Here is a 27,018-nt window from a genome sequence, read left to right on the forward strand (position 1 = left end):
TTTATGGAGATCTAATAGGACATCCTGCCTTTGCTATGTGTCCTATCCTATTATGTAGCTGAAGACACATTTCTATTTCCCTATAAAGACACTGGCAACTGCAACTTCCCTCAGCATATCCACTGATCATCACCATACATGTTTCCATGCTCAAAAAGCTGGAATGCACAATTTGATTAAGCTACAATTATACATAGCTCTAATTCCCTTCTCTTAAGTGGGCATCTTCTGCCACTGGAACAAGGCTCTTCCTTCCACACCAAGCCTTCTCACTGAGTGGAAGGGGGGGTGTCACTGGATCTAACGAACTAACATAACAATCCTAAACATGTCTGCGCAGAATACTACTAAAGTAAGCCCACTGGGGCTTATTCCAGTAAAGTGTTTGTAGGATTGCACTGTAAATTTCGGAAAGCTGTTCATTTTCTCAGTGCTTATGGAAAATGATGGTATAGATTTTCTCTTTTAAAATTTCATTTATAAGGAATAACTGAAAATGCAGTACTAGGACTTGATCCCTTAGCATTTATGCATTTATACTGCAACCTGAACATTACCCCAAACCACAAAGATTTTAATTATCCACAGTGCAACATAGGAGCAAATCTCCACAAGCATTATCTGTTAAACTAACAACAGCAAACTCATCCTTGCCAAGTGAGCAACAAAGACACAAGGTAAAGATCAAATAGCAATATCTGCATGGAGTTTGCTCATCAATACAATTTTGTTGTACTTAAATTCTGCATTGTGAATACAATACATATTTTCTTCTGTTGCTAAGGAGATGAGGAGGGGAAAGAAAAAGGAGTCTTTTTCAGCAACTGGCAGTAGTAGTAGTAACATTTTATGTCCTTCCTGGGTACTAAATATAGCAAGAGTGACACACTGACTGTTTACTTGAAATCTCTTTAAATATAAACACATTTCCAATACAGTGGAATTGAATATTACAGCTCAGATAACTATTTATACATATGTGACTAGGTTATCCCTACCTTAGCACAGGTATCATTTTCTGTGAGCCACTTAAGGATTTCCATGTCCATTCCCAAGCCTTACAAATTCCCAACATGCAGTCTCAGTCTGGTTGTAAAAGGAGACAGCTTTACTGACAGGCGGAGACATTAAATCTTAATGTTACCAGAATAACAGCGACTTTTAAAAGGATATTGAAGAGAAGCCTAAGCATTGTGTCGCATACTACACACGCAGCACAGCAATGTCTGTAGCCTGGCAACTACAGTTCTTGAAGAGGTACCATTTTAATGTGTGTGCATGTCTTTTCCCAAACTCTTCCCATTTTACTTATCTTATTGCCAACATTTGTGTGCCAAAAGATTACTATCAAAGAGAAAATTCAATTCAAAGAGAAAATTCAATATTCACTATTTAGCAATGTATTCATGTATACTACATTTCTTATCCCATTAACCACTACTATCATACCTCACATCTCTCCAGTGATACATTCAATGTCCTGTTCACAATGCTGGTGGCATATGCCGCTAGCTCCATGTTTCTAGTGCTGCAAACATATACCAACCCATGAGATGCTGCACATGTTTCTTGTTCTACCTATCAAATCCCTCAGGCTATGAATCTTCACATATTCATTATTTGCTGTTAGAAAAAGTAAAGTATCAAGGAGGGAACTGCTCTTTATAGGTGTGATTCTCAACAACACATTCATACACACACCCATATCCACAAAGAACATGGAAACATGGCTATAAGGGAGTAGTCCAAGGCTATTCAGTGATTCCGTACCAAAGAATTCTTAAATACACACCACTTCTTCATTCAGCTTTCTCTCTAGTTCAAAACATCCATAATGGATACAAGACACACAAAGATTTTATTTCTGCAGTTTGCAGATGGGATAGAGTCAGATAAATGATGTGCCTAAGGACAATTGAAGAATTCTTAAGTACAAAGACAGTCCTTGAGCATCACAACTAGTCCTGTGTCACAGACTAGGAATACTAAGGTCAGAGAATGACAGCAAATGTATGCAAGAAGAAGCATCTCTTTGACCGTTTATGCACTGGGAACTTCACTGCCCCAGCTCTTGTGCAGGAGCACAAATCGGGGGCAGATGAGGTGCACTGGGTCAAATGCTTACCTGTGTGTGTGCAGGAAGAGGTAGGGCAACCTGCCATGACTAAAACTCCAGCCTGCAACCTGGCATGAAACCTCCAGTGCATAAATGGTCTTGGTCAGCACCCATGGGTTTTTGCTGGTTCTCAAAGACTTAATAACAAGAAGCATAATAATCTAATATAAATATCAGCAGACACTTTCCAGAGCAACATTATTTGGAGCTTTGTATTCTTCTTTTCCGGTACAGAATGGTCACTACAGGAACCTATTTTACAGTTGGGTGGTAACTTGGTGGTCAGAGAACCCATACTAGCAAATTCTTCAGTATAAAGAGAAATACCTGTTCTACATGTGCCCCATTCCCACAAGAGTTATGGTTTTTGCTGGTTCCTAAAAGCTCAATAATGAGAAAAAGATGCCTACAAGTATAATTTGTCTGTGCATCCTTGGGAACCAGTCTAAATCATCAATCAATCCACATAATAAAGTCTGGTATACATGTGCCTGACACACTCACTATCTGATTGGCCCTCAGGGATATCACACCCTACCTCCAACTGCCTTTATCTTTCTGATTGGCCCTCAGGGACATCACTTGTCATTAGTTTTCTACAAGCAAAATTACAAATATTCCCATTACTTAAGAGAAAATTGCAAGCAATACCACCCTATGCTTTAGTTTCAGCTAGATGCTCTCTTTTTCCTTCTGCAGCTACTGGTTAAAGAGTACTCAATTCCCAGTGAAACTTTCAGACTTTTCCTATGAGATATTGGTGCGGTTTCTGCCCCATCTGCATCTGATTTTTCCCTTTCAGCAAGGTAGAGCTATAAACTACTTGTTACCCAATCTGTGGGTATATGCCTCAAGGCAGTTTGAGAAACAGGTGAAAGATTAGCCACAAGTCAGAGTGAAAGGAACAATGGAAGGCATTCAACAGCTGTAAACCAGTGAAAGCCCTGCATGATCCCTTCATGAAGATGCACAAGTGCATCTTGGATTCAAGAGCTGTATATGTCTACTACAGCTGTGGTCCCCAACCCGCGGTCCAGGGACCGGGACCGGTCTGTGGATCAGTCAGTACCGGGCCGCGGCTCCTCCTCATCCTCCTCCCTGCCTGCTGCCTCGGGGGCTGCCCTGCCACTCTGCTGCTGTCTCACCTTTGGTGCTGTCCAGCGGCTGCCATGGCTAGGGCTCCCCCTCGGCGTGGCACTGAGTGGCATTGCCAGCTGCTACTGGCAGAGCCCCACAGGGGGAAGTGGGAAGTCAGGGGCACCGGCAGGAAAGCAAGTGGAGCAAAAGACTCGGCAAAAGACTACCCCCCCCCCCCGGGCCTCAGTAAAACTGTCAAGTGTTGACCGGTCCCCGGTGATAAAAAGGTTGGGGACCACTGTACTACAGCATGCTCACCTTGTCTTTTAATCATTTTACTTATTCAAAAGCATTTTTCAAAAAGAGAAAATATTTCACAGGGTTCCCCCCCCCCCCAATAAAAGACCTCGGGAAAACTGGAGAGAAAATACATATTTTTATCTTATAAAAATGGCGTTCTGTCTCTACAACAACCAACACCCTCTTCCCATATCTGCTTTACTGCACTGATATGAGACAGCTACATGTTGCTTTTTTCATTTTACCACTAACAACCCACATCCATCTGGAGCAGTAACAGCATTTCCACGGTAGGTATAAGAAGTAAGGCCCAGATAGGAAAACACTGGGCTCACCTTACACAGATTCTGAGATATAGGACAGATAGCACAGGACGGCTGTGACATACAGTAGATTATACCTTCCACAAAACAACCCTACCACCACCATTGAAATCTCTGTAACTGTCTCCACAATGAAAGATAATATTCACATTTGCCTCATCTGGACTGGAAGCTGTTCTCCAGCCACTTCCTCACAGGATTTTCAGGACTGTCCCTAGCTCTTCTACTCCTTTCTGGATTTTCTCATAGCAAAGAGACTACTTTTTCTGAGGCAGAAGTTAGCCCTTCCTTTTTGCAGTGGGTGCTTTACAACAAATAAAAAGATTTCAGTATATGGAGTTTTTGACTGCTATTTGAATTCAGGGGGCAAAGACATGGTGTGGAGAAGTGATATCATTAGGCAAACATCACAGACCAAGTCTCTCCCTTGACTCTTGCTTGGCATATACCTTTCCTTTTTTAGGCACCATGCCTAAAAAGGGGTTATACATTTTTCACTGGTTGCCTGATTCTAGCCTCAGGACTTTTTTACTAGTTGGGTGTGTTACAGCCCATATTAATATATTCTATTATTTGTCCCCGCTTGTATTTTTAAGTTGTCGACACATTTCTCTTTGTTTTGTTTTCCCTGTACTTCATTCAGTGGTATTGTTTTCCACATCATTGCATTATCCTTCTAGTTTTCTCCTAAATTCTTCCCACCTTTCTAAACATCTTATAATCTTGTCCAGGCCTTTTTATTTCCTTGTGCTAATGGGGGTGGGTGGAAAATGCTCTAGTGCAAGAGACAAAGCACACCAATATAAAGGATCTCTGGAGAATCACGATATACACTGGGAGCTATTCTATGAAATGCATCAGCAAACCCCACCCCCCAACATTAGACATATAAAAAATATCAGATCGTTCATTCTCTTACCTTATACTACTGGAAAGCTACAATACCTCCTTAATTTCCTGAAGTCCAGAATTGCCATTAAAAAAAACAAATAGTGTTCAAAGGTTGCCATAGCAACCTCATTTTATACTGCATAATAGCCTTAAAACCTAGGCTAACCTTCTAACATCCTAAGTAAAATTCTATGATCTTGTCCTACTAGTCAGTTTAATATCTTTATTTAACTGTAGTCTCATAATCATTTCACTGTCCTTCCTAACTATTGCACTAATTTCCACAAGTTCTTTCAAAGCATCCATTATATTAAGGACTGTAAACATACAACTGCAATAAAATGTCACTGTTTACCAGCTGATAGCTTGCCCTTAGCTTTGCATATTATACGGTAATTACACACATTGTAATGCACGATTAATTCAAATAGGTATTTCTGATCCAACCACAGTATCAGAGTATTTAAACAGAAAACAGGGATGCTGCCAGAAACACACAATAAACAGCAAAAGAATGATGCAACAGGATAAAAGATAGTTATTTTATAAGGGAAATAAACCTGATCTTACTCTTTGTTGTCCTTCATACCAGTCATCCTCATCAAACCAGTATGAAATGCATGTCATCCAAGCCATAAAACATTACAAAATTAAAACAAAAATGTGTGAATTGGTAACTCAGCACCTGGCTACTGCTAAGGGAATATGGATTCTGTGTGAAAATTTACAAAGGCTAAACAAGTGACACAGAGATGAGTCCCATGCTTCGTGAAATGAGCTGCTCTTAATAACAAAGCCAGCAATATTTCACTTTTAAAAGAAAGGTAGAATACAAATCAGAACGAGGTACACAACTCAGACAAACAAACCTGGAACAGAGAAAGTAGAAGCAAACAAAAACATTGCTAGATTACATATTTTACTGTTTCAAGCAATATTAGGCAGCATTTGAAGCATGATTCTTTCATACCTCAGTTTGACCCTCCAGTTCAGTAAGACGTATTCCCAGTAACAAATTATTCCTGCAGAAACACTAGCCAGTTGGGAATAAGTCCCAGTGAACTTCACAATTCAGATTTCTAAGTAAACATGAAAACAATCAACCCTGTCTATAGTTTCAAAAGCAGCAACTTATTCTACACATAATCTCCAACTATTTTGATGGCCTTAGCTCAGTCACAGGTTCTAAGTAACTGTGTTGGTTCAAAAGCAAAATGTATATAATAACTTCCTTAAAGACCAACCAAAATGACACAAAATGGCAAGCAAACTGCTGAGTTCCCCAAAACACATCATCAGGTTGAATGTTGTTTAAAACAGGAGAAAAAGGGGATAGGAAACAGATGTTTCAAGTCATGCTCTCAAAATCCTTTTCTACACCTGGTGTAGCATATACTGCTTACATAACAAGCACCCGGTGATCAGATTACACCTTTGGCCCTCTGGGGAGAAAAAGATGAGATGATTGCAGACCTACATTGCATATACAGAAGGCAGACCAACAATCAAATGTCACTGAAACCTGAGGAACACATGTTTACTCAGAGGAAAATTTCCATCAGTACAACTTAAACTTATACATATACTTCATTGGAGTGGTGTATTTACTGTACACTTTACTATAGAATGGGCTGTCCCCCTCTCTGAGGTGTGTTGGTCTGTGTTTGTTGGTGAAGTGTCAGGAGGTGAAGTCTCAGATGGGTTCTCTTTGCTAGTTAAGAGCCGTAGAGCTCCCTTTGTCATGAAACCCGTTGCTTCCATCTCTGTAAGGTAAAGGTAAAGGTATCCTCTGTGCAAGCACCGGGTCATGTCTGACTCTTGGGGTGACGCCCTCTAGCATTTTCATGGCAGACTCAATACGGGGTGGTTTGCCAGTGCCTTCCCCAGTCATTACCGTTTACCCCCTAGCAAGCTGGGTACTGATTTTACCGACCTTGGCAGGATGGAAGGCTGAGTCGACCTTGAGCCAGCTGCTGGGCTTGAACTAAATGTTCATGAGTTCACTTCCCATTAACTTCACACATTGGTTCATTAAGTGGCTTGCAGTGCCATCCTAAACAGAGTTTCCACCTTCTAAAAGCGATCGAGGGCAAAAGAAGAAGGGGACGACAGAGAATGAGGTGGCTGGATGGAGTCACTGAAGCAGTAGGTGCAAACTTAAATGGACTCCGAGGAATGGTAGAGGACAGGAAGGCCTGGAGGATCATTGTCCATGGGGTTGCGATGGGTCAGACACGACTTCGCACATAACAACAACAACATAACCATATAACCATATATGGTTATGTTCTCACCCTTCCCAAAATGGCCAATAATGGGCCTAGAGGGGGTGGGAAGGAGAGGGACTATGGGTGGGTGTGTACACAGCTATGCTTCCCAAACATATTCTGTACAATAGTGCCACTTCTTGAAGCCTGAAGAATGTTTCAGGGGTTTCTCAATGGCAAAAAAGTTGAGAAAGACTAGGGTAGGGCTTTACAATGAGCTCGAGCCCATGCCTTGTCAGGATAATCTCGACTCTTCTTCCACTGATGCTCTCTGAAGGGGCTGTCTGGCTTTTATATCTAAGAGACAGCATAGGAGCAGTGGTGTATTTTATTCAATGGGACTTCCTGTAATTGTAATCTGTTATAATGTAAACCGCCCTGAGCCTCCGGGGAGGGCGGTATAGAAGTATGATAAATAAATAAATAAATAAATAAATAAATAAATAAATAATTTATATACCACCCCTCACTATAAACTCAGCTTTGTCAAACTGATAGGTTGTTTTTATACTCTACCTTAAGAAACATTTAGTATTCTGAGTTTCAAAGTGGTCCTTCTGCCAGCCTGCCTTTACCGGCCTTCTTTGGATTATGACCTTGGAAATCTATATCTGAATTCTCCTTCATGCTAAAAAAGCTTGCTGGATGACCTTGTGCCAGTCCCATTATTCTCAGCCTAGCCCTGACCTGGATAGCCTGATCACATCAGATTTCAGAAGGTAAGCAGGGTTGATGTGGAAGCAGGCAATGGAAAATACCTCCAAATGCTTCTTGCCTCGAAAAACTTATAGGGTTGCCGTAAGTCAACTCTAACTTGATGGTGAAAAGAAAAAAATCCATCACACCACTTTTTTCTAAGCAGGTAGTCAGGAGGGTTTCTGTTCTTCATTTTGAAGTCCAAGAGCTGACCATTTCCAACATCTACAAGACATTTTGAGAGCTAGGAGTCTGCCTTTGTACTAACTTTGCTAACTAACACTAGTCAAAGCATCCCAAAATAGTGACTGCAAGCTTCACCAGACACAATTACTGTTTATTATTATTATTGTAATTATTAGATTTATAGCCCACCACTCCCACAAGGCTCATGGTGGGTTACAACATATAAAAACCCTGATAAAAACCCAGAATACAATACAAGAACAAGCCTAAAAATCCAACCCCAACCCAAGTGGCGGTGGAACATACCCAGCCTAACCCAACCCACTTGTATCCCAGAGGGCACGGAGTCAGTAGTCACTTCACCGCCAAGAGAGGGGGGGAAGGTACAGATCTTCCTATGAAGCACCAGCCTCAACCATAGACCTCGCAGAAGAGCTCCGTTTTACAGGCCCTGCAGAAAGCTGTTAAATCCCGCAGCTCTTCCAGGAGTTCATTCCATCAGGTGGGGGCCAGGACTGAGAAGGCCCTGGCCCTGGTCAAGGCCAGATGCACCTCCCGGGGGCCGGGTATGACTAGCAAATTTGTGCCCACAGAGCATAAAACTCTGTGGAGCGCATAGGGCATGAGGCAGTCCTTCAAGTATGTGGGTCCCAGACCACAAAGGGCCTTAAAGGTTAATACCAAAATCTTGAACCTGATCCAGACAGCAATCGGTAACCATTGCAGCTGCCTCAGCACAGGCTGGATATGGGTCCTCCATGGTGTCCCTGTGAAGACCCTTTTGCACCAGCTGTAATTTCCAAGGCCCAAAGGCAGGCCCGCATAGATCGAGTTACAGAAATCTATTCTGGAGGTGACCGTCGGATGGATCACTGTGGCTAGGTGTTCGGGAGACAGATAGGGTGCTAGTAGCTGAGCCTGGCGCAGGCGGAAAAATGCCTGGCCCACTACCTTTTTGACCTGAGCCTCCAAAGTTAGTGAGGCATCTAAGGTCATTCCCAGATTTTTGGCTTGGGATGCGATGACCAGTTGCGTCCCTGCCAAGGTGGTTAAGTGCAACTCCTGAGCTGCCCCCCTCCCACCAAACCACAATGCCTCACAAAGAAGGTGCCCCCATCCTCCATTGTTTCCAAATGACAAAAAGTCAAGCCAGAGAATCTCTGCAATAGAAATTGAAGTGGGCAAGCCCAGCAGAACCAGTGCAATTTACAAAGTACCTAGAAATACTGGGTAAATAATAAATAATCAAATAAATAAATAATCAATCAGATGGCCCAGCAAAACTCAGTGCCTTTGTGGCAATGCCAGTTGATGTCAAGTTCAGAAACCCAGTCCAAACAAGGGGGGGGGGAGAAAATTTGGAAACCCAGTAGAACCAGTGCAAGGTATAGTGCTCAGCAAAGCCAGTTCCTTCTTTTCCTAATATTAACAAAGTTTTGCAGGATAAGGATGAGGTTTTGAGATCAAGAAGCTAAAATAAAGGAGGGAGGGGAAGGGACACAGAAAAATTAGGTAAAGGGAGACATAAATGAATGAGAAATGTGTGAAAATGAAGGAGAGAAGTTAAGAGAGTAAAATATTATTTTATCTTGCCGTAACACACTAACAACTACTTTGCAAGATCTGGATGTGCTGAGTGTAAGGATGGGTGTGATGGGTGCATGCACCGCTTGAGATTCTGTTGAGCACAAGTGTGGCAATAACTCTATATACTCAAAGGATTTTTTAAAGGATTTTTTTGTGATGGGTAATCCCAAATCCCAGATCCTTATTCCTTAAAGTTAATGAAATGGTTTCATTTCGGAATGTGTTTTCTAGTTTCTTTGTAGGCCCTATGGTGATATTATTTGGTAGAATTAATTCCCAATTACATTTTATTTATTTATTACATTTCTATACCGTAAGGCTCAAGGCGGTTTACATAAAACACAGGGGAGTACATTATATTATAACAATAAATCATAACAGTAAGAACCAGTACTGATCAAGAATAGCATAACAATTAGCAATGCAATAGAACTTTTCAAGCAAAATCTGTGGGGGTGGCAGTTGGGTTCAGGATGTGGAGGATGTCTGTCATGGCTGGGGAGCCAGCTGAATGGTGTTAGGTCTCTCAGCCTCAGTCAAATGCCTGGCAGAGGAGCTCTTTTTTTACAGGCCCTTCGGAATTGTGGGAATTCAGAACTTGTTCCACCAGGTGCCCTGGTTGAGGCCCGCTATGTTTCTTTGGGGCCAGGGATCTTCAGACAGTTGGTGGTGGCTGAACATAATGCTCTTTGGGGGTATGGGCAGAGAGGTGGTCTCTCAGATAACACTGGTCCCAGACTACATATGGCCTTGAAGGTAATTACCAGAACTTTAAGCCTGATCCGGAATTCAACTGGGAGCCAGTGAAGTTGTTGAAGGGCTAGCCGGATGTGAGACCTCCATAGCGTGCTTGAGAGGATCCTGGCCGCAGCATTCTGGATCAGTTTCAGTTTATGGATCAAGGTTAAGGGAAGGTCTGCATGGAGTGAGTTACAGAAATCCCATCTAGAGGTGACCATCGCATGGATCACTGTGGCTAGATGTTCTGGGGCCAAGTAGTAGTAGCTTGGCCTGGTGCAGGTAGTAAAAGGCCTGCCGTGCTACTCTAGTGACCTGTGCCTCCAAGGAAAGGTAGGCATCAAGAATCATACCCAGGTTCCTGGTGGAGTGAGCTATTGATAGCTGCACTCCATCCAGGTTGGGTAAGCATGCTTCTTCGCTTGGAACCTTCCTGTCCAGTCACAGGACCTCTGTCTTTGAAGCGCTGAGCTTCAGAGGACTCTGCTTGAGCCACCTTGTCACTGCTTCCAGGCATCTGGGTAAGGATTCAGAGGGAGAATCAGGGCGGTCATCTATCAGGAAGAAAAGCTGTGTGTCATCTGTAGCCCAAACTTCCGCACCAGCTGAGCAAGAAGATGCATGAAGATATTAAATAGAATATGAGAGTGGATTGCTCCCTGTGGGACTCCATATGTGAGCTGATGGTGATTAGACATTCTCTCTCCTACAGTTGCCCTCTGTCCATTATCCCATAGAAAAATTTGCCATATCAGGGCTGTCCCCCATATCCTGGTGTTGATGAGGCAATGAGCCAATAGCTCATGGTCAACTGTGTCAGATGGTGCTGAATAATAGTACAAGCAGCGCTGACCCGCCTCGATCTAGCTGGCAGGGGAGGTCATTCATCAGGGCAACTAACTCTGTTTCTATCCCATGGCCAGGCTGAAAACCCAACTTCGGCTAATGAGAGTCATCTGAAGTAACTCAGTGTTCTCTCCAGAGACAGCCAATGGGCCTCTAGTTCACTTTCTATATCCAAGCTTGGAGGGAGGTTGCAGCAAGACTTTGTCTGCAAAATGACTTTCAAATGCCTCACAGCTAATATCCAATTGGCTAGTATTCTGGTGCCCTTCATCGAGGGTAGTGAGGGATCAAACTATCCTAAATAATTGCGCTGGGTGTGAGTGTGCAGACGCGATGGCAGTTGAGCAAAAGCTGCGTTTTACTGACTTCACTTCAATCTCATAGGCTTTCATCTGTATCCTATAAGATGTTCTTGATTCTGCATTGCGAACTTCCTACAAACTTGCCCTAGCCAGCAGTGGGCTCCCTGAAAGGGGCCCAATAGATAATAGCTTGTGGTACTAGCCTGTTGTTAACTAACAAGACTTTTGTAGTGTGTCAAAACACAGTGACTTCAGAGACATAACATATTTGCTTATATTTGCTTTAGAAGACAACACAGTTTCAGAAATGCTTCTTCACACTAGCAGTGTGACAATGTAATGGAGGGGGAGCTGTTGTTTCCCTCTGCCTTTGACAGCCTTTCGATTTGACAAATGATTTATTTCTTGAACTGACTTCAATGTAATTCAATTTATTAAAGTGTTTCTTATTGTACTGTTGGTATTAAAGCTCATCAGTGCTCCCATTTCAGCCATTATCACAGAGGTGTGCAGCGTGGGGTATGGCACTGCTATGTCTTCCCTTTCTCAGGCCACACAGTCAAGAGACTGCTGGGTTTTTACCTTAAACCAGTGCAGAACAAGAAGAGAGAGACTCCCTGAAAAGAGCAGTCTGCACAGTTTAATCTTGTCCTTGCACATTATTTCTAAACGACACTCTTTAATATTTGCATTACTGATACACACCTCCTCTCAGTCACCAAATCGTTATCTTAAAAGCTAGAAGGTTGTTATTCAGTGCGACAAGGCACTGTAAACACCCACTCGGTGTTGCTTTGTGCACTATGTGTGGTTTTAGAGGCTGGCTTCAAACTCTGCCTCCTGCTGAAAAGGCTGGAGAGCAACAGATGACCGCGAGGGCGGAGGAGGGAAGCTCGGCTCGCGGCCAGAGCCGGGACTCGGCCCCCAAATGGAAGGTGCAGCACCCTCCTGGAAAGCGTGCGCGGGGCCCCCAACGCCGTGCTGGAAGGAAACAGCCCCGACACCGCAAACACGGCGCTCTCCGGGGGCGGCAGGCGGCAAGCGGAGGAGGAGAGACGCTGCCCCTGCCGACGGAGCCCCTGCGGCTGCTTCGGGCACGCGCTCACCCCCCGTGCTGCGGGAGGGTCGGCTCGCTTCTCCCCAGCTGCTCCCTACCTGCCACCGGACTCCCCACGCACGCAGACGGGCTTGAAGTGAGGCAGACGACGACGACGAGGAGGAGGAGCAGGCGCCGCGGAGACCTAGCCCATCTCCCGGGCAACCACCAGGCCCGCCTCTCCTCGCCAGTCGGCCAAGAGGGAGGGGGGAGAGGAAAGCCCGGCGCGGGTGATGTCACTCCGGAAGACATCCAGGGGAGGGGGTCGGGGGGGGGGTGTCGGATGCGTTACCGAGGCAACGGAGCGCGCGCCAGGCGCCCGCGAAGCCGAGATGGCGCTCAGTGGTGTGGCTGCAGCAGAACTTGCTCCGGCTTCGGTCAGCCGCGAGTCAGATATCAACGTTGGGGTGGTGAGAATTCTCCTCCCTGCTCGTGCGTGGGAGACATCAGGGTCAAGTGCCTTGGGCTTCAGCTTGCCAGCTCTGGGTTGCGGAATACCTGGAAGCTTTGGGGGTGGGGGCAGAAGGTGGGCAGAGAAGGGGCTCAGTGGGGTACAAGGCTGTGGAATCCACCCTCCAAAGCAGCCATTTTCTCCAGGAAACTGATCTCTGTCGCCTGGAGATGAGCTGTAACGCCAGGGGATCCCCAGGTCTCACCTGGAGACCGACATCCCTACATCCCTATGTGCGGAAAGGAATAAATAGATGGTAATTAACAAAACTGATGTCCCATGGCTTATCCATCCAAACTCTTGGTAGTCTCCGGTGCAAGGGGACTGGAACTCAATTCCGCTTTGTAACCCCACCTCAGCTAGCATCAACAATGAAATGTTGTGGCAGTGTAAAGGCTAACATTTATTCTGAGATAAAGAGCCCAGCCGTATCTTAAAGAAAATTTGTGGCAGGGACTCATTGCAGTGACTCAAGAAAGTTCACACCTGGCCACAAACTGTGTTAGTCTTTAAGGTGCCACTGGGCTCTTGCTCTTTTCTATTGCTACAGACTAACATGGCTATCCATCTTGATCTATTCTAAAATTAGTTTTAATGGAGCTCACGTCATCAGATGCTCAGGAGTGTAATTTCATGAAGCAGAATTATGTACACAACATATTTCTGTTGTGTATATAAATCTTAGAATCATGGGGATTCTAAGGCACCTCCTGGGTCATCTAGTCCAACCCCCTGCACTATGCAGGACACTCACAACCCTATCGCTCATCCACTGTAACCTGCCACCCCCTTGAATCATCACAGAATTCAAAGAATCTTTTTTGCATCACTCACAAAATAGGCAGTAGTATATTTTAGAATGCATAAATATTTCTGTGTTTTGCAATTAAAACACACAGGAATAGTCTGCTTGCTTGCTGTGCTAGTTCCAGCAGGGCTGAGATTTCACCAGGTAGAAGCCAGAATGGAAAATGTCCTGGCTCTCATTAAGGCCAAAAGTACCTCTTTGGAGCCAAGGACCACCAACTGGTTGGTATCCCTTGAACAAAACGTTCTATGTATGCATTTAATGGATCTAGTATATTGTTATTGCAAATGACAAAGATATGTCTAGGGCTCAATTCAAATGATGGGTGGGGGCAAGCTGTACAGTTGTATTGTCAGAATACAAGTGGGCAGCCGCACATCTGAGTTAGAAATCCTTTCACTTGGAAAGCCAGGATGTCAGGGTAAAGATTTCTTACCCTTTCTAATGTACAAAGATGCATTGTTAAATAATGTTCACACATCCATGCAAACAATCCTCTCACATATGTGAAGTGAATACATTCAGCTGAGCTCACAGAAATCTAGCCATATGCACATGTGCCATCATCACACATGCATACCAAGTTTACAGAATGCTGTACTGCATAGTACCATCTTTACTAATGTAACTGTATGTGAATCTCTCTAGAGGCCCATGGGCCAAGAGAGGACAGTGATCTGTGAGTGAGTGAGTGTGTGTGTCAAGCTTTGGACTGCAACACTGAACTGATTTGATAGCCCAAACAATGGCTCCAAAATTTCTTACTATGGTGAACTGTAAGTCCAAATTCACTTGATATAGTGACCTGCTTAAAAAATGGCACAAACAAACCAGTAAAATCGCAAAAACCTTGGATGTACTTTCATGGGCTTTGTGACCAACAGATTGGGAAACCTTGGTCCCTAAGGCCCCTCTCGGAGAGAGCTTTCTAACAACTGTATGTGGTCTGTCATCTCTCTTAGACTCAATCAACCTTTTAGTGCTTTTGTAAGCTATGTAACACGCTGTACAGGGGACTGCACTTGTAGGTTCCAGATTGTCTTCATTTGTTCAATTTGATTATTGTTAGAGGCTAGCCATTGGGAACACATCTCACCTCTTTTTAAATGGCTATTTTAGCTGTCCATGTTGGAGTTCAAGATGCTGGTTATAAACTTTGAAGGTCTTTATGGCCCGTGGCTAGGTTTGCCAAGCTCCAGGCGATGGCTGGAGATCTCCCACTATTAAAACTGATCCTCAGGCAACAGAGATCGGCTCACCTGGAGAAAATGGCCCCTTTGGAAGGTGGAGTCCATGGGATTATACTCCATTGAAGTCCCTCCCTTAATCCTCTGGCTCCACTTTCAAAATCTTCATATATTTCTCAACCTGAAGTTGGCGATACTTACCTCCGCCCCACAAATCTGAAGGTGTTCCCTTCCCATATGTCCTAGTTATGCTCATCTTGTTTGCTGCCTTCTGGTTCTCCCACTTAAAGTTATTCACCTAGTTAGCTACCAGAGCCTGGTCCTTTTCACTAATAATTCCCACATTATAAAAAGGACTCCCTGAAGAAGAGAGAAGCATACTATGCTTAGAAGCTTTTAGAAGGTGTAAATCTATTTTATTTGCTAGATTAGAATCATAGAATCATAGAGTTGGAAGGGGCCATACAGGCCATCTAGTCCAACCCCCTGCTCAACGCAGGATCAGCCCAAAGCATCCTAAAGCATCCAAGAAAAGTGTGTATCCAGCCTTTGCTTGAAGACTGCCAGTGAGGGGGAGCTCACCACCTCCTTAGGCAGCCTTTCCCACTGCTGAACTACTCTGACTGTGAAATTTTCCCCCCTGATATCTAGCCTATATCGTTGTACTTGAAGATTGTTTAATAGGATTTGAGTGGCATGTATTTCAGAGGGGTTTTATTGGATTCTGTATGGTTTTTATTTGCAATTGTAAACTGCCTTGATCTACAAGGGAGAGTACAAATATTTCAACAAATATATTTCTATGAATCAACATTAAATTAAATATAGATGTGGCATAAATGTTGATATGGTTGAATAACATAAATCAATATACTGGATTACAGTTATACATCATACTCCTGTGGTTTGAGTGACCTCTGGTGGATGTTAATGCAGTATATTAATAAGATATTTATGAAAAAATTCCTTCCAGATCACCGATTGGCTCCAGTCAGCATTTTCGCTCCTGAGTAAAGGAGGGAGGTATTCCCTTTGACCATCAAAAAATGCTATGCTGGGAATCAGGAACCCTGCATGGGTCCATGTAAGGAGAGAATTTGGGCGAGAATAACTGAAAAGCTGGCTGGATCCAACCCAATGATATGTGTAAATTATTGTTTGGATTAGGGGTGGGAGAGGAATACAATGTGATTATGCACATGCACTTACTTTAGGAAACACTATTCATACATCTCCACTCTTCAAAACCCCTATTTAGATATTATTTTCCAGCATCCTTCTGCCAACATTCACTTCTTCCATTACTTAGATGGGGAATCCCCTCTGGATGGAAGCCAGAACAATGACCTCTTTCCCAGCCTTAATCTCTGAGGATGTGTGATGCCAACCAATAATAAAAACGGGTTTGTCTTGCAGTTAGTCAGGGAATCCTTCCTCTTCAATCACCTAAGTATTTGTATCAACATAATCCTATGTCTGCCTGCACCCAGTGCTTTCACTATGTCTCTCAGTTATGCACTTTCCCCCAGACTCTGTCTGTTCAGCCAACTCTCCAGCCAATACTAACATGTTCCACATCTCTGATTGTGGAGCACAGGCTTAAAAAGTCTAAAACTTTTTCCCCCCTGGATAATTTGGTTCCTTCTCTCCTCTTCCTTCAATGCGTTTAATATTCATAAATAACTTCGGTCTCACATGGGTTTCTGTGGGTTTACTATAGAGAAACTGAATGTCTGATCAAAACTGCCTGTACAAGGGCAAAGTTAAAGTATCCTGGGGATGGAGGAGTGGGAATCCACATGAAAAACAGTGGACTGGGGGGAGGGGTCTCTTTAATATAGAAAATGGAAGATATTGATAAGGGGGAATAATCCATGCTCCTTTCCTCTTTAGCGCCCTGAACAATTGTTCTCCCTGTTTTCCTCTAATACCAGAAGAAAGAGATTATGAGGCCAAAAAGAACAAAAACAAAGCAGCTTAATGCAACAAATGATGGTGTGTTAGGAGTGGGATGTAACAGAGTACCTTCCCTCAGCTATGATGTATAGCATGTATAGAAATCATGCCATTGAGAAAATGGAGGAAGGGGAAGAAAAACATGGATATCTCATAGTTTTGTAGCTTATTTATCAATACATATATTTGGTGATCATTTCTACGTAATCCTTATAGGTGTGCTATAAATTTTGCTATAGTCCTATGCATAGGGCTGGCCTGACCATTTAGGTGAGCTCGGTTATTGCTTAGGATGCCAGAATTAAAGAGGTACCCAAATAAATGAAAGTGAATTTCTTGTTTTAAAGACTACTCATGCATCTCTAGACTTACCAGTATTCTGTGCTGAATATCAGTGGGTATGTCTGTACCAGATTACTAGATCAAGGGTGCAAAAACAAACAAACAAAAAACCTGTCAAGCTGACTGTGCAGAGATTTCTTAGAGCCTTTGACTGATATTCAGGGTTGCAGATATTGCCTATAAAAGTGGTGTTGGCAGTATAATTCTTTCTTCTGTAGATTTGCATAACTGTTAGAATTTTTAACTTTCAGTTTTGGTGATCTAAATTTTCCATATGTTTCTTGGATGTTTAATCTTTTTACATCACAGCTATTGCTTTAAGCTCACTAATAAGCATTCATTCAGAGAGTTTAGCTGTGATTCTCTCTCCTGCATTTTGTTCAGGTACTATTCATTTCCTTTGGGCCATTTGTCTGAATGCAAGCTGGGGGAGGAGGACACAGTCACTGTCACCATGTTGTCAGCAGAGGTCGCTTTCTTTCTTTTCCCACAACCATAGGAACACTTTAAGTTAATTTTATATGCACATATTTTGCTCTAGGTACTGTGGGTTTATATCAGAACAAGATTAATGTACTGGGAGTGCTTGAATAAACACGTACCAGAGAAGCACATGCTGAAAGCAAAGGGGCACACAAAGTAACACCTGTAGATCTCATCTATAGAAAGATGATGATAATAGTGACACATCTGTCAAATCTGTCGTGTCTTCATCCTGCCTTTCATTGGAGGACCCTAAGGTGGTTTGCTTGGTTTTCAGTTTTTTGTTTATCTTCACAACTCTATGAGATAGGTTATGCTGAGAAAGAATGACCACCAATGAGTTTCATGGTTCACTGGGGCTTGAACCTGGTTCTTCACAGTCAGACACGTTAATCCCTAAACATCTCTGACTAGGTGTAGACTTCTACAGTTTCTGGCAGTGAGTAGCTGGCAAGTATATTTGCTGTCCTGGATTTCCTGCATCAAAATCAAAACTCTGCCTTTTTAATTAGATGGATAAATCCAAGAGCAAACATTAGCATGTAATAATATTTATCTTCATTCTGTGAAAGGCTTTACCAGTTGATTATGGACATGAAAAGCACATGAGAAAACCAGATCAAGGTGTGGTTTTACCAGGGTGCACTATGACAACTCCATTTTAAAATTGTGAATTAAAAGAATGAACTGCCTCTGTAAGCATGGATCTTGTCACTAAACAAATCTGTGATTTTCAGTAGTTTTGCCTTTTTACAGACAAACAGCCACACTGATCACTCCTTCAGAAGCAAAGGTACTGAGTCAGCTGGCTGGCAAATAAAATACTGTTACTAGTTCTACCAAACACAGTGCAAGACTGAATTTTTACTTTGTGCAAGACAGCTAGTTGCAGTGCACAGAGATTGAGCCAGAAATCATTTTAATGCTGCTGTGCTTTAGAGCATGTTCAAGTTTGCACTGCATAAATCATAGGAGTTTCATTTGTTCTTAAATATATGGTCAGAGGGCAGCAAAATGAGTGGATAAGGTGAAATAGTATACAGAAAAATATTGCTTCCCATCAATGATTGATAATAGTAGCAGCAAACTTTCTGAGCCTGCTGATCCATCATGAGCATGAAACTCCTATCTAAGCTAACTACTACCCATTTCAGAGAATAATGGTTAGATGAGGAAACTGAAAGGCTGAAAAAAGCCAATGCTTTTTATAAAGTTTATGCATAAGGTACAAAGAAGCATTTTAATGTGGTTATCTTGTACTTGTGTCCCCAGGCTGGACAGAGTGCAACTGAGTACTGCACAATTAGCCAGGAACCAGGGAGTAATCTTTGGTGCCTCCCTAACAATGGCAGCTCAAGCCATGAAGGTAGCACAGCTGGTGTATTTCCACCTACACGTTAACAAAATGAATCCATGCAGAAGTGTGCCAGTTTCCAACAGAATAACAAACAAGTCCCTTGTTTCAATATACTTCATAACAATCAATATAACAATCAATGGATCAAATGAGATATAACGGCAAATGCTCTATTCTCTCCTGTCTCCTGGAAAGGCATGAGCAATTGCCACGGCACATTCCCAGAGAAGGAAAAAACACAGAGCATTTGCTGTTGTATCTCATTTTGCACATCGATTGTTATACACTGATGAAGTATATCAAGTATATTGAAACAAAGGTAATTTACCAGGACTTGTTTGTTATTCTGTTGTAAATTGGCACAGTTCTGTTAGAAGGTTCCCTCCTTAAGCTGTTTATTGACCCTGCACAGATTAATTTAGTTTTTATTTGCTACATTCCATGTATTCCATCTCCTCCCTCTGTTGGCTGCGTTTTCCCACCTATACCAAGCAAAGCTGCTATTATTTAATTAATTTCTATACCATCCTCCCAGCAGACTGGCTCAGGGAGATGTGCAATGTCATATATAAGCATCCACAATAAATAACCAGACTAAATTAAAAATCCAAAATTCACTTAAAACACTTCAATTTAAAATTTCAGTGTCAGCAGCACATTTTGTAGAAGCACTTTCCCTTCTGACCAAGCCAACCACAATCTAGATGTCTTGTCTGACCAAGCCAACCACAATCTAGATGTCTTGGTAGGGAGAGATGGATAGGTAGGGCCAAAGCCTCCATTGGCCAGGCCCTGCAGAACTCTGTTAGCTCTGACAGGGCCTAGATGTATTCTGGGAGCTTATTCCACCAGGTGGGGGCCAAAATGAAAAATGTCCTGCCCCTGGCAGAGACCAGACTTACTTCCTGGGGCCAGTGACCACCAACTGGTTGGTATTAAAAGAGCACAGTGCTCTTCAGTGGGTGAAGGTAGTGCCCTATTTGGTCCTGGAACACCTTGCCACAGTAGTCCACGCAACTGTCACCTCCAAGTTTGATTACTGTAACTTGCTCTATGTGCGTCTTCCCTTGACCCTGTTCTAGAAATTATAGCTGGTCCAGAATGTAACTGTCCAAGTTCTCACCCTAATACCGTGGACAGCCTGTATAAGACCAGTCCTAGGACACCGGCACTGGCTTCCAGTGGGCTTGCTGTTGCTGCCGCCGCCGCTCCCCAAACATCCGCCGCCACCCGCTGCTGGCTGCGTGGGCCGGCGGGCAATGTGTTGTGGTCATGGCTGGCTCGAGCAGCGGCGCTCCACCGGCCGCTCCTGGCTGCATGGGCTGGTGGGCGAGCTGTCCTCTTAGTGGGTGGGGCGGGCACTGCAGCCGCCGGCGTGTCTGGCGGCACTGGCTGACGTCGCGGCTTGCTCCTGCCTGTACGGGCTGGTGGCAAGGCGTCCAGTTGGCAGCTGCGGCCGCAGCTGGTGCCATGGCTGCTGCCACTGGCCCCTCCTGGGTATGTGGCCAGGCAGCGACCTGCCCTCTCCACATCAAGGCAGGTAATGGCAGTGGCCGGCTGCATGCGGCCGAACTCGGAGGGGGATGGATCGGGAGGCACAAAGCGCCTCCCGATTGTCAGTCCGGGGGAAGGGGCCTATTGGCACCCTTCCTCATCCCAGACAGGGCCCGCCGTCAGGGCCCTTACTGTTTTATTTTATCCGCTCTGCAGGAACGGTTAAAGATAAATAAACAAGGATGTATAAACTTCATTGGATAGAGTTATATTCACTTTGGGGTAAACAGCAAAACAACAGCCAATAACATCAGCCACACCTTTCTAGGCTCAACCACTTGTGCATCATCATATCATCATAATCTAATATAATGATAAATCAACAATGCACTTCTACTATCTACACTGGACAAGCATGTCCATCTCCACATAAGAGACTTACTGACCTGAATAGACACAACAGAAATCAATGGGGAACCATTTTAATATCCTTGGATATAATAGACATTGTCCTATCTAAGGAAACAATCTTCAAGGTGAATAAGATAAGGTGACACATTAAAACTCATCAAGAAATAAAATACTACTTGCCATCCTGTCTTAAAAAGACACTTGATTTTCCTTATTCAGTACAATATCTAATAGTTCTTAGAAATTAGAAATCTCTTAGAAATTTTAATAGGCTGTTCTTTGCATGTTTTATTAGCCAATAACCTTGTAGCAACATATTAATTTGTACTTAAATTAACCTACTATACTGCTTTTCTGATCTATTTGAACTAGTAGACCTTTCTCATCATCCGTTATTTATTTATTCATTTCTATCCTGCTTTTCTGCCCAGTGGGAATTCAAAACAGCTTGCAACTTTCTTCTCCCCTCCATCTTATTCTCACACCAACCCTGTAAGGTGGGTTAAGCCAAGAGTGGTGGCTTACAATTGAATGAATAAACCTACAAATTCTTAATATAGATACAATAATGCATTAAACATTAAGGATAATAGCTTCTCATAGCAATTCTGAAACAGTTCCTGTTTACAAGGAATTTACTTGATAGAAAATCCATTGAGTTCAATGTTACTTATACTGATAAACATGTATAGGTCTGTAACTCTAGAAGAGCTGTAGCTTTAAACAGGAATTGTGAGCTATGCATATAGTGCAGATACCTGCTTATTGGATATCTTGTCAAACAGAGCACAAGAGCTACAATGTAATTCTTCATCCCAGAGCCCAGAGCCCAAAATATAGAATGAAACTAGTAATAATCTCCCCGACACAATATGATTTAAGCATTTAATGTAATAGCCAACGATTAATGCAGAACTGAGTTTCAAACAGAGGTCACCAGCTCCTAGCCTCATCTATTCCCTGAAAGTGCGATCCTTTTGATATTGACTTCCGTGGATTCGATGACAGAGCTCCGTACTAGAACAGATAGGCTACAGTCTTACCTGTATCATAAGTCTCGTTTAAATCCATGGATCTTACCTAATGAAAGTGAATAAGGTCCAGTTGGCTAATTAATAATGAAAATCTCTCTGTCCAGAACTTCATTTCTGCCGCAGAAAACTAATGCCAGCATGCTGCTTGGGCCAGGTCGCAACCGGGGTTGGTTGTCGCTGCTTCTTTGTTTCCCAAGGGGTCAGGGAGGCTTTGTGCTTTTAATAGCCGGCTCAGCCCCCAAGCTCATCTCGGAGTCACCTTGGGCCAGTCCCTCCCTCCGGGCCCGAGCCGCTGTGAGAAGGATGCCGAGGAGAAACATTGTCGCAGAACAGCAACACAGATCCCAGGGCAGAGAAGGGTGGTTCCCGGGAGGCAGAGTTCTTCCCAACTTTCCACAGTCGTGCTGGGGCAAGTGGCACCTGTGTGTTGATTTGGGCCACTGGGCGGGTGGCTGCAGGCGTAGGAGGACGCTAGTAGGGGCTCCGAGTCAGGCACGCTCCCGGGACTGGCGTGCTTCATGGAGGGTGAGGGGATTCTGACCAGCAAGATGCAGGGGGGAGGGAGGCGGTGGTCACAAAGCCGACGCCACTCAAAGCTCCTCGCATTTACTCGCGGGGGGGGGGGCGGGGGAGGAGAGGGGCGCAGGCACTCGGCCCATGCTCTTGCGCCCGATTCTGACTCAGTCGCCGTCCCCGCAGCTGAACTGAGCCGGCGCGGGGGCTCAGGCGAGGTGGCCAGCGGCGGCAGGAGGAGGAGGAGGAGGAGGAGGAGGAGGGGGGCATTCCGGGCCCGCCTCCCTCCGGCGGGGGGAGAAGCAGGCGCCTCGGAGGGGCCGCCAGCTCGCGGGAGGAGCGCGCCGGAGGGTCGGCCCGGGCGGAGTGGCTGCCGCCTCGCCAGGGAGCAGCGTCCGGGCGCGGTCGAGCGATTGAGGGGCGCGGGGAGCGCGGCGCCATGGGTGAGTCCGGCGCCGTGGGCGAAGAGGCGCGCTTTCCTGGCGGCCCGGCTCGGAGAGGCGTGCGTGGGCTGAGCTGGGACTTCCAGGGAAACTTTCGGCGGAGTTGCTCGCGCTGGGCCAGTCCCCCTCCCCCGCCGGCTCTCACTTCCCAGGGCGAGGCGAGACCCTTCTGGGTTGCAGCCTCGGCCGAGTTTCACAGACTCGCTGGCTAATGTTTTATATGCCGCTTAAGTGGCCCGTCCCTGGGAAATGTAGGAGAGGCGCCTTTGAAGCAGGTACCGCGCTTCTCCCCGCTGCCATCAGGCGGCAAAACGACCAGCTGCACCTGGGGCGCCGCCGTCTCTTGTCCCCGGCCCCTTGGCTCACCCGATGGCCTTGAAGGGGCTGTGGCAGTCTTGGGTCTGAGGCAAACGCTTTATTTTGGGTTTGTTCTCAGCACCTGCTAAAATTTTGATGCAAGTGCGCCGTATTTCCGTGCCTACTAACACAGGCGAGCGTGGATTCTCTTGTTTGGGTTTATGTGAGCATGCTTGGAACACTTGTTGCGGGCATCATTATTAGGGTGATAGAAGGATGGGCTGTCCCCATGGATAGAAGCACCTCGCTTGCTTTTGCTGGCACTCTCATGATTCTGTGGAATATGCATGATGTTTTCCAGGATTGCACGATGAATGTCTTGCCACTCCTTTGTGCTAAGGTTGGCAACTTTATTTTGTTTCTTGGCAGAGCTGCTGTGTGTACTGGAAACATTTCAGCAGGTGAAGCTTTATTGCTCACTATCTCCAGGCTGAGGAAGGCCTTAAGAAGCCAGCCCAGCTCAAAGATTCTCATTCCCCAATACAGCATAAATATTTGGGGCCAGATATAACCACCCCATATTGAATCTGCCATGAAAACACTAGAGGGTGTCACCCCAAGGGTCAGACATGACTTGGTGCTTGCACAGGGGATACCTTTACCTTTACCTTTTTATTGATTGCCTTTGTGTGCCATATTCTGGGTTAAGCAGGATAGCCCAAGAGCAATTTGACCTGCTGCCATTTCAGAAACATAATTGGAATGGATTACTCACAAGAAAATAGAGGAGGGCCTTTATTCCCATCTTGAGTTGTTCCTGTGTAACAGTGCCATCCTAAGCAGAGTTACTTCCTTCTAAGCCTATTGATTTTAAAAGGTGGAAACTCTGTTTAGGATGGCACTGCAAGCCACTTAATGAACCAATGTGTGAAGTTAATGGGAAGTGAACTCATGAACATTTAGTTCAAGCCCAGCAGCTGGCTCAAGGTCGACTCAGCCTTCCATCCTGCCAAGGTCGGTAAAATCAGTACCCAGCTTGCTAGGGGGTAAACGGTAATGACTGGGGAAGGCACTGGCAAACCACCCCATATTGAGTCTGCCAAGAAAATGCTAGAGGGCGTTACCCCAAGGGTCAGACATGACCCGGTGTTTGCACAGGGGATACCTTTACCTCTCTAGTTAGGTGGTGACATGTAGCATATTTACATGTATGGTGGACTTTTCTCTAATTTTCATTACTAACACTACATAGCATTTTAGTAATGGAGCTGTCTAATCAGATAGGTGTATTTTCCCCAGTTTTCATCTGGAACTTTTAAAGATATGCATTTTACTGTTTTATAAATAAATCCCTTTATCTAATTTGTCTATGAATGTGAGAGAGATTAGGGAATCCAGCTATGAAAAGGAGAATGAGACTCCGGTGCCTCTAGAAGAAGAGGAGAATGTTTGGAAACATAGTTTTTGAAGCAATGAGATAATAAACTGTCTTTACAATAACAATCCCTTTCCCAAAATAATCATAGATGTAGGACTCCTATGTTCTCTTATCTAGCTACTTTTGTACAGGAATCCATAACCTTGAGGTTGAACCCCTCTGGTGTACTTAAAATATTAATATGCCTGTTTGAGGTATGGACAAGTTATGAAGGCATTTTGAGACTAGCAGTATCCACGTCAATTCTGATGGATTCCAGTGACTATACTGTCATGTAGTTATAATAATTTTAATGAGGTAAGTAAATAGGTAAGCTTCATCTAAAAATGGGTGGTAAATAATCTCTGCATTCCATGTGTCAGTCTTTAACTAGGTCTTATGAGCTTCCCAGGGAGTAGGACTCTTTCAGGTTCCAGGCCCTTCTCCTCAGAGTCATCCAGCCAGTCATTTATTAATTTATTAAACAACATCTCTACCTTGAGCTTCAGTGTGACAATAGGGTTTCTGCAGACCTTGGCTATGCCCTTTTAGTTTTCATAGGCTTGTTACTGACTGCAGTTCTTTCTCAGGCCTCTGTTTTCTTCCTTCACAAAAGGACAACTATTTCTTAGGCTACAGTCAGTGGCTGTTAGAAGAAGGTTGGTTCTTATATGCTGTTATTTTCTACCTGAAGGAGGCTCAAAGCGGCTTACAATCACCTTCTCTTTCCTCTTCCCACAACAGACACACTGTGAAGTAGGCGAGGCTGAGAGAGAGCCCTGATATCACTGCTTTATCAGTGCCATGGGGAGCCCAAGGTCACCCAGCTGGCTGCACATGGGGGAGTGCAGAATCAAATCCGGCTTGCCAGATTAGAAGTCCACCCTCCTAACCATTACACCAAACTGGCTCCACCAAGAGTTAGTCCCAATATCACCATTAGCCATTTTGTGAATTTTAAGGCAGGATAATAAACACCATCACAAAATAACTGTCATTGGATAGAGCCACTCAGAAAATGTCTACCTTGCACCTGGGGCAAATCACAAAATGTTGGGAGGTTTCCTAAATGTTTGAAAGTTCCAGGCCAAGGTCAGAATTGATTCTTTGCTTTGGGAAATATTGTCTGGCTTCAGTTTCCAGATAAAAGTTACAGGAGAAAATTGCCAATTACAGAAGACCATGAAAGTATGTGCATGTGGCCAAGCCAAGACTACTAGCTGTCTGCTTGGGATGAACTCAACTCTTTGCTAGTCAGTCAGATAGGGAATAATCAGAAGGTTCTGCTTCCCTTGTTCCATCAGCACATTTAGGATTTTACCCATAAAATTTTAAAACATGTGGATTCGAGGAAACACATTGGAGACTGTCATTACATTTTTATTTGTATGTGTGTGGTAGGCGGACCTGCACATCTGGATCAGAGGTTATGGTTGCCAAGGATACCTTGGCCAAGTTGAACAAGAAGAAATAGTACCAGTCCTAAAAGGACTCTTGAAGGAGTCAGTTCAGAGAATTGAGTTTATGCACCAGCCAGCAGTGTGTGTTTTGATTTATACATACACATAAGGAGTCCAAGGCCATTGAGTGTATAGGTCATAGAATCATAGAGTTGGAAGGGACCTCCAGGGTCATCTAGTGCAGCCCCCTGCACACTGCAGGAACCTTACAACTACCTGCTTACCCACAGTGGCCCTAATTTCATGCCTAAGTGATCCCCTCACCAAAAATGTCCGAAATCCAGTCTGACCTGGAGGAAATTCACTTACCATCCCACAGTGGCGATCAGAAATTCCCTGGGTATGCAAGGAAGGGCCACAAGAGATAGCCCCTGGCACATTCCTTTCTGCCTACCCATTCACAATCTAAGTTAATAAAATCAGCATTTTTATCAAATAACTATCTAGCCTCTGTTTAAAAGCTTCCAAAGAAGAATTCACCACCTCCCGAGGAAGCCTGTTCCACTGAGGAACCTCTCCGTCAGGAACTTCTTCTGGAAGTTTAGCCAAAAAAACTTTTGAATAAATTTCAACCCATTGGTTTTGGTCTTACTCTCTGGGGCAACAGAAAAAAACTCTGCTCCATCTTCTCTATGCCAGTCCTTCAAGTATTTGAAGATGGTTATAATATCACATCTTAGTCATCTTCTCTCCAGGCTAAACAGACCAAGCTTCCTCAAAAACCCTCACCATCTTTGTAGCCCTCTTCTGGACATGCTTCAGTTTCTCTACATCTTTCTTCAGTTGTGGTGCCCAGAACTGAACACAGTACTCCAAGTGAGGTCTAACCAGAGCAGAGTAAAGTTGTAACACCCTCCTTCTTTTAATATGGACCAAAATCCAGGTCCATCATCAACAGATGGCTCAAGGAATGCATCACCCTAGGCTAGTAATTGTCAGA

The 27,018-nt window shown here is 44.2% G+C and overlaps 2 protein-coding genes across 10 annotated transcripts in view; one reads left to right on the top strand and one right to left on the bottom strand.

Annotated features, from left to right (window-relative positions):
- WDR17 (WD repeat domain 17) overlaps positions 1 to 22,565 on the bottom strand; it is a 69,521-nt gene extending 46,956 nt beyond the window's left edge. For 2 of the 8 annotated variants that reach the window (XM_077302426.1, XM_077302424.1), the window contains exon 1: positions 5,278 to 5,392. In XM_077302426.1, coding sequence (XP_077158541.1) covers positions 5,278 to 5,343 — 66 coding nt within the window. In that variant the 5' untranslated portion in view covers positions 5,344 to 5,392. Of the gene's footprint in view, positions 1 to 998; positions 1,342 to 3,965; positions 3,987 to 4,735; positions 4,779 to 5,277; positions 5,393 to 5,677; positions 6,069 to 12,484; positions 12,635 to 21,994 lie in introns of those variants that run through there. The other 6 variants (XM_077302428.1, XM_077302427.1, XM_077302429.1 and 3 more) reach the window with 6 other exon arrangements.
- Positions 22,566 to 22,740: 175 nt separating this feature from the next.
- GPM6A (glycoprotein M6A) overlaps positions 22,741 to 27,018 on the top strand; it is a 205,017-nt gene continuing 200,739 nt past the window's right edge. The window contains exon 1 of one of the 2 annotated variants that reach the window (XM_077302438.1): positions 22,741 to 22,904. In XM_077302438.1, the coding sequence (XP_077158553.1) occupies positions 22,901 to 22,904 (4 nt within the window). In that variant the 5' untranslated portion in view covers positions 22,741 to 22,900. The remainder of the gene's footprint in view (positions 22,905 to 27,018) is intronic. The other variant, XM_077302436.1, reaches the window with a different exon arrangement.

The sequence above is a fragment of the Paroedura picta genome, chromosome 10 (assembly GCF_049243985.1).
Source record: "Paroedura picta isolate Pp20150507F chromosome 10, Ppicta_v3.0, whole genome shotgun sequence".
Lineage (NCBI taxonomy): Eukaryota > Metazoa > Chordata > Lepidosauria > Squamata > Gekkonidae > Paroedura > Paroedura picta.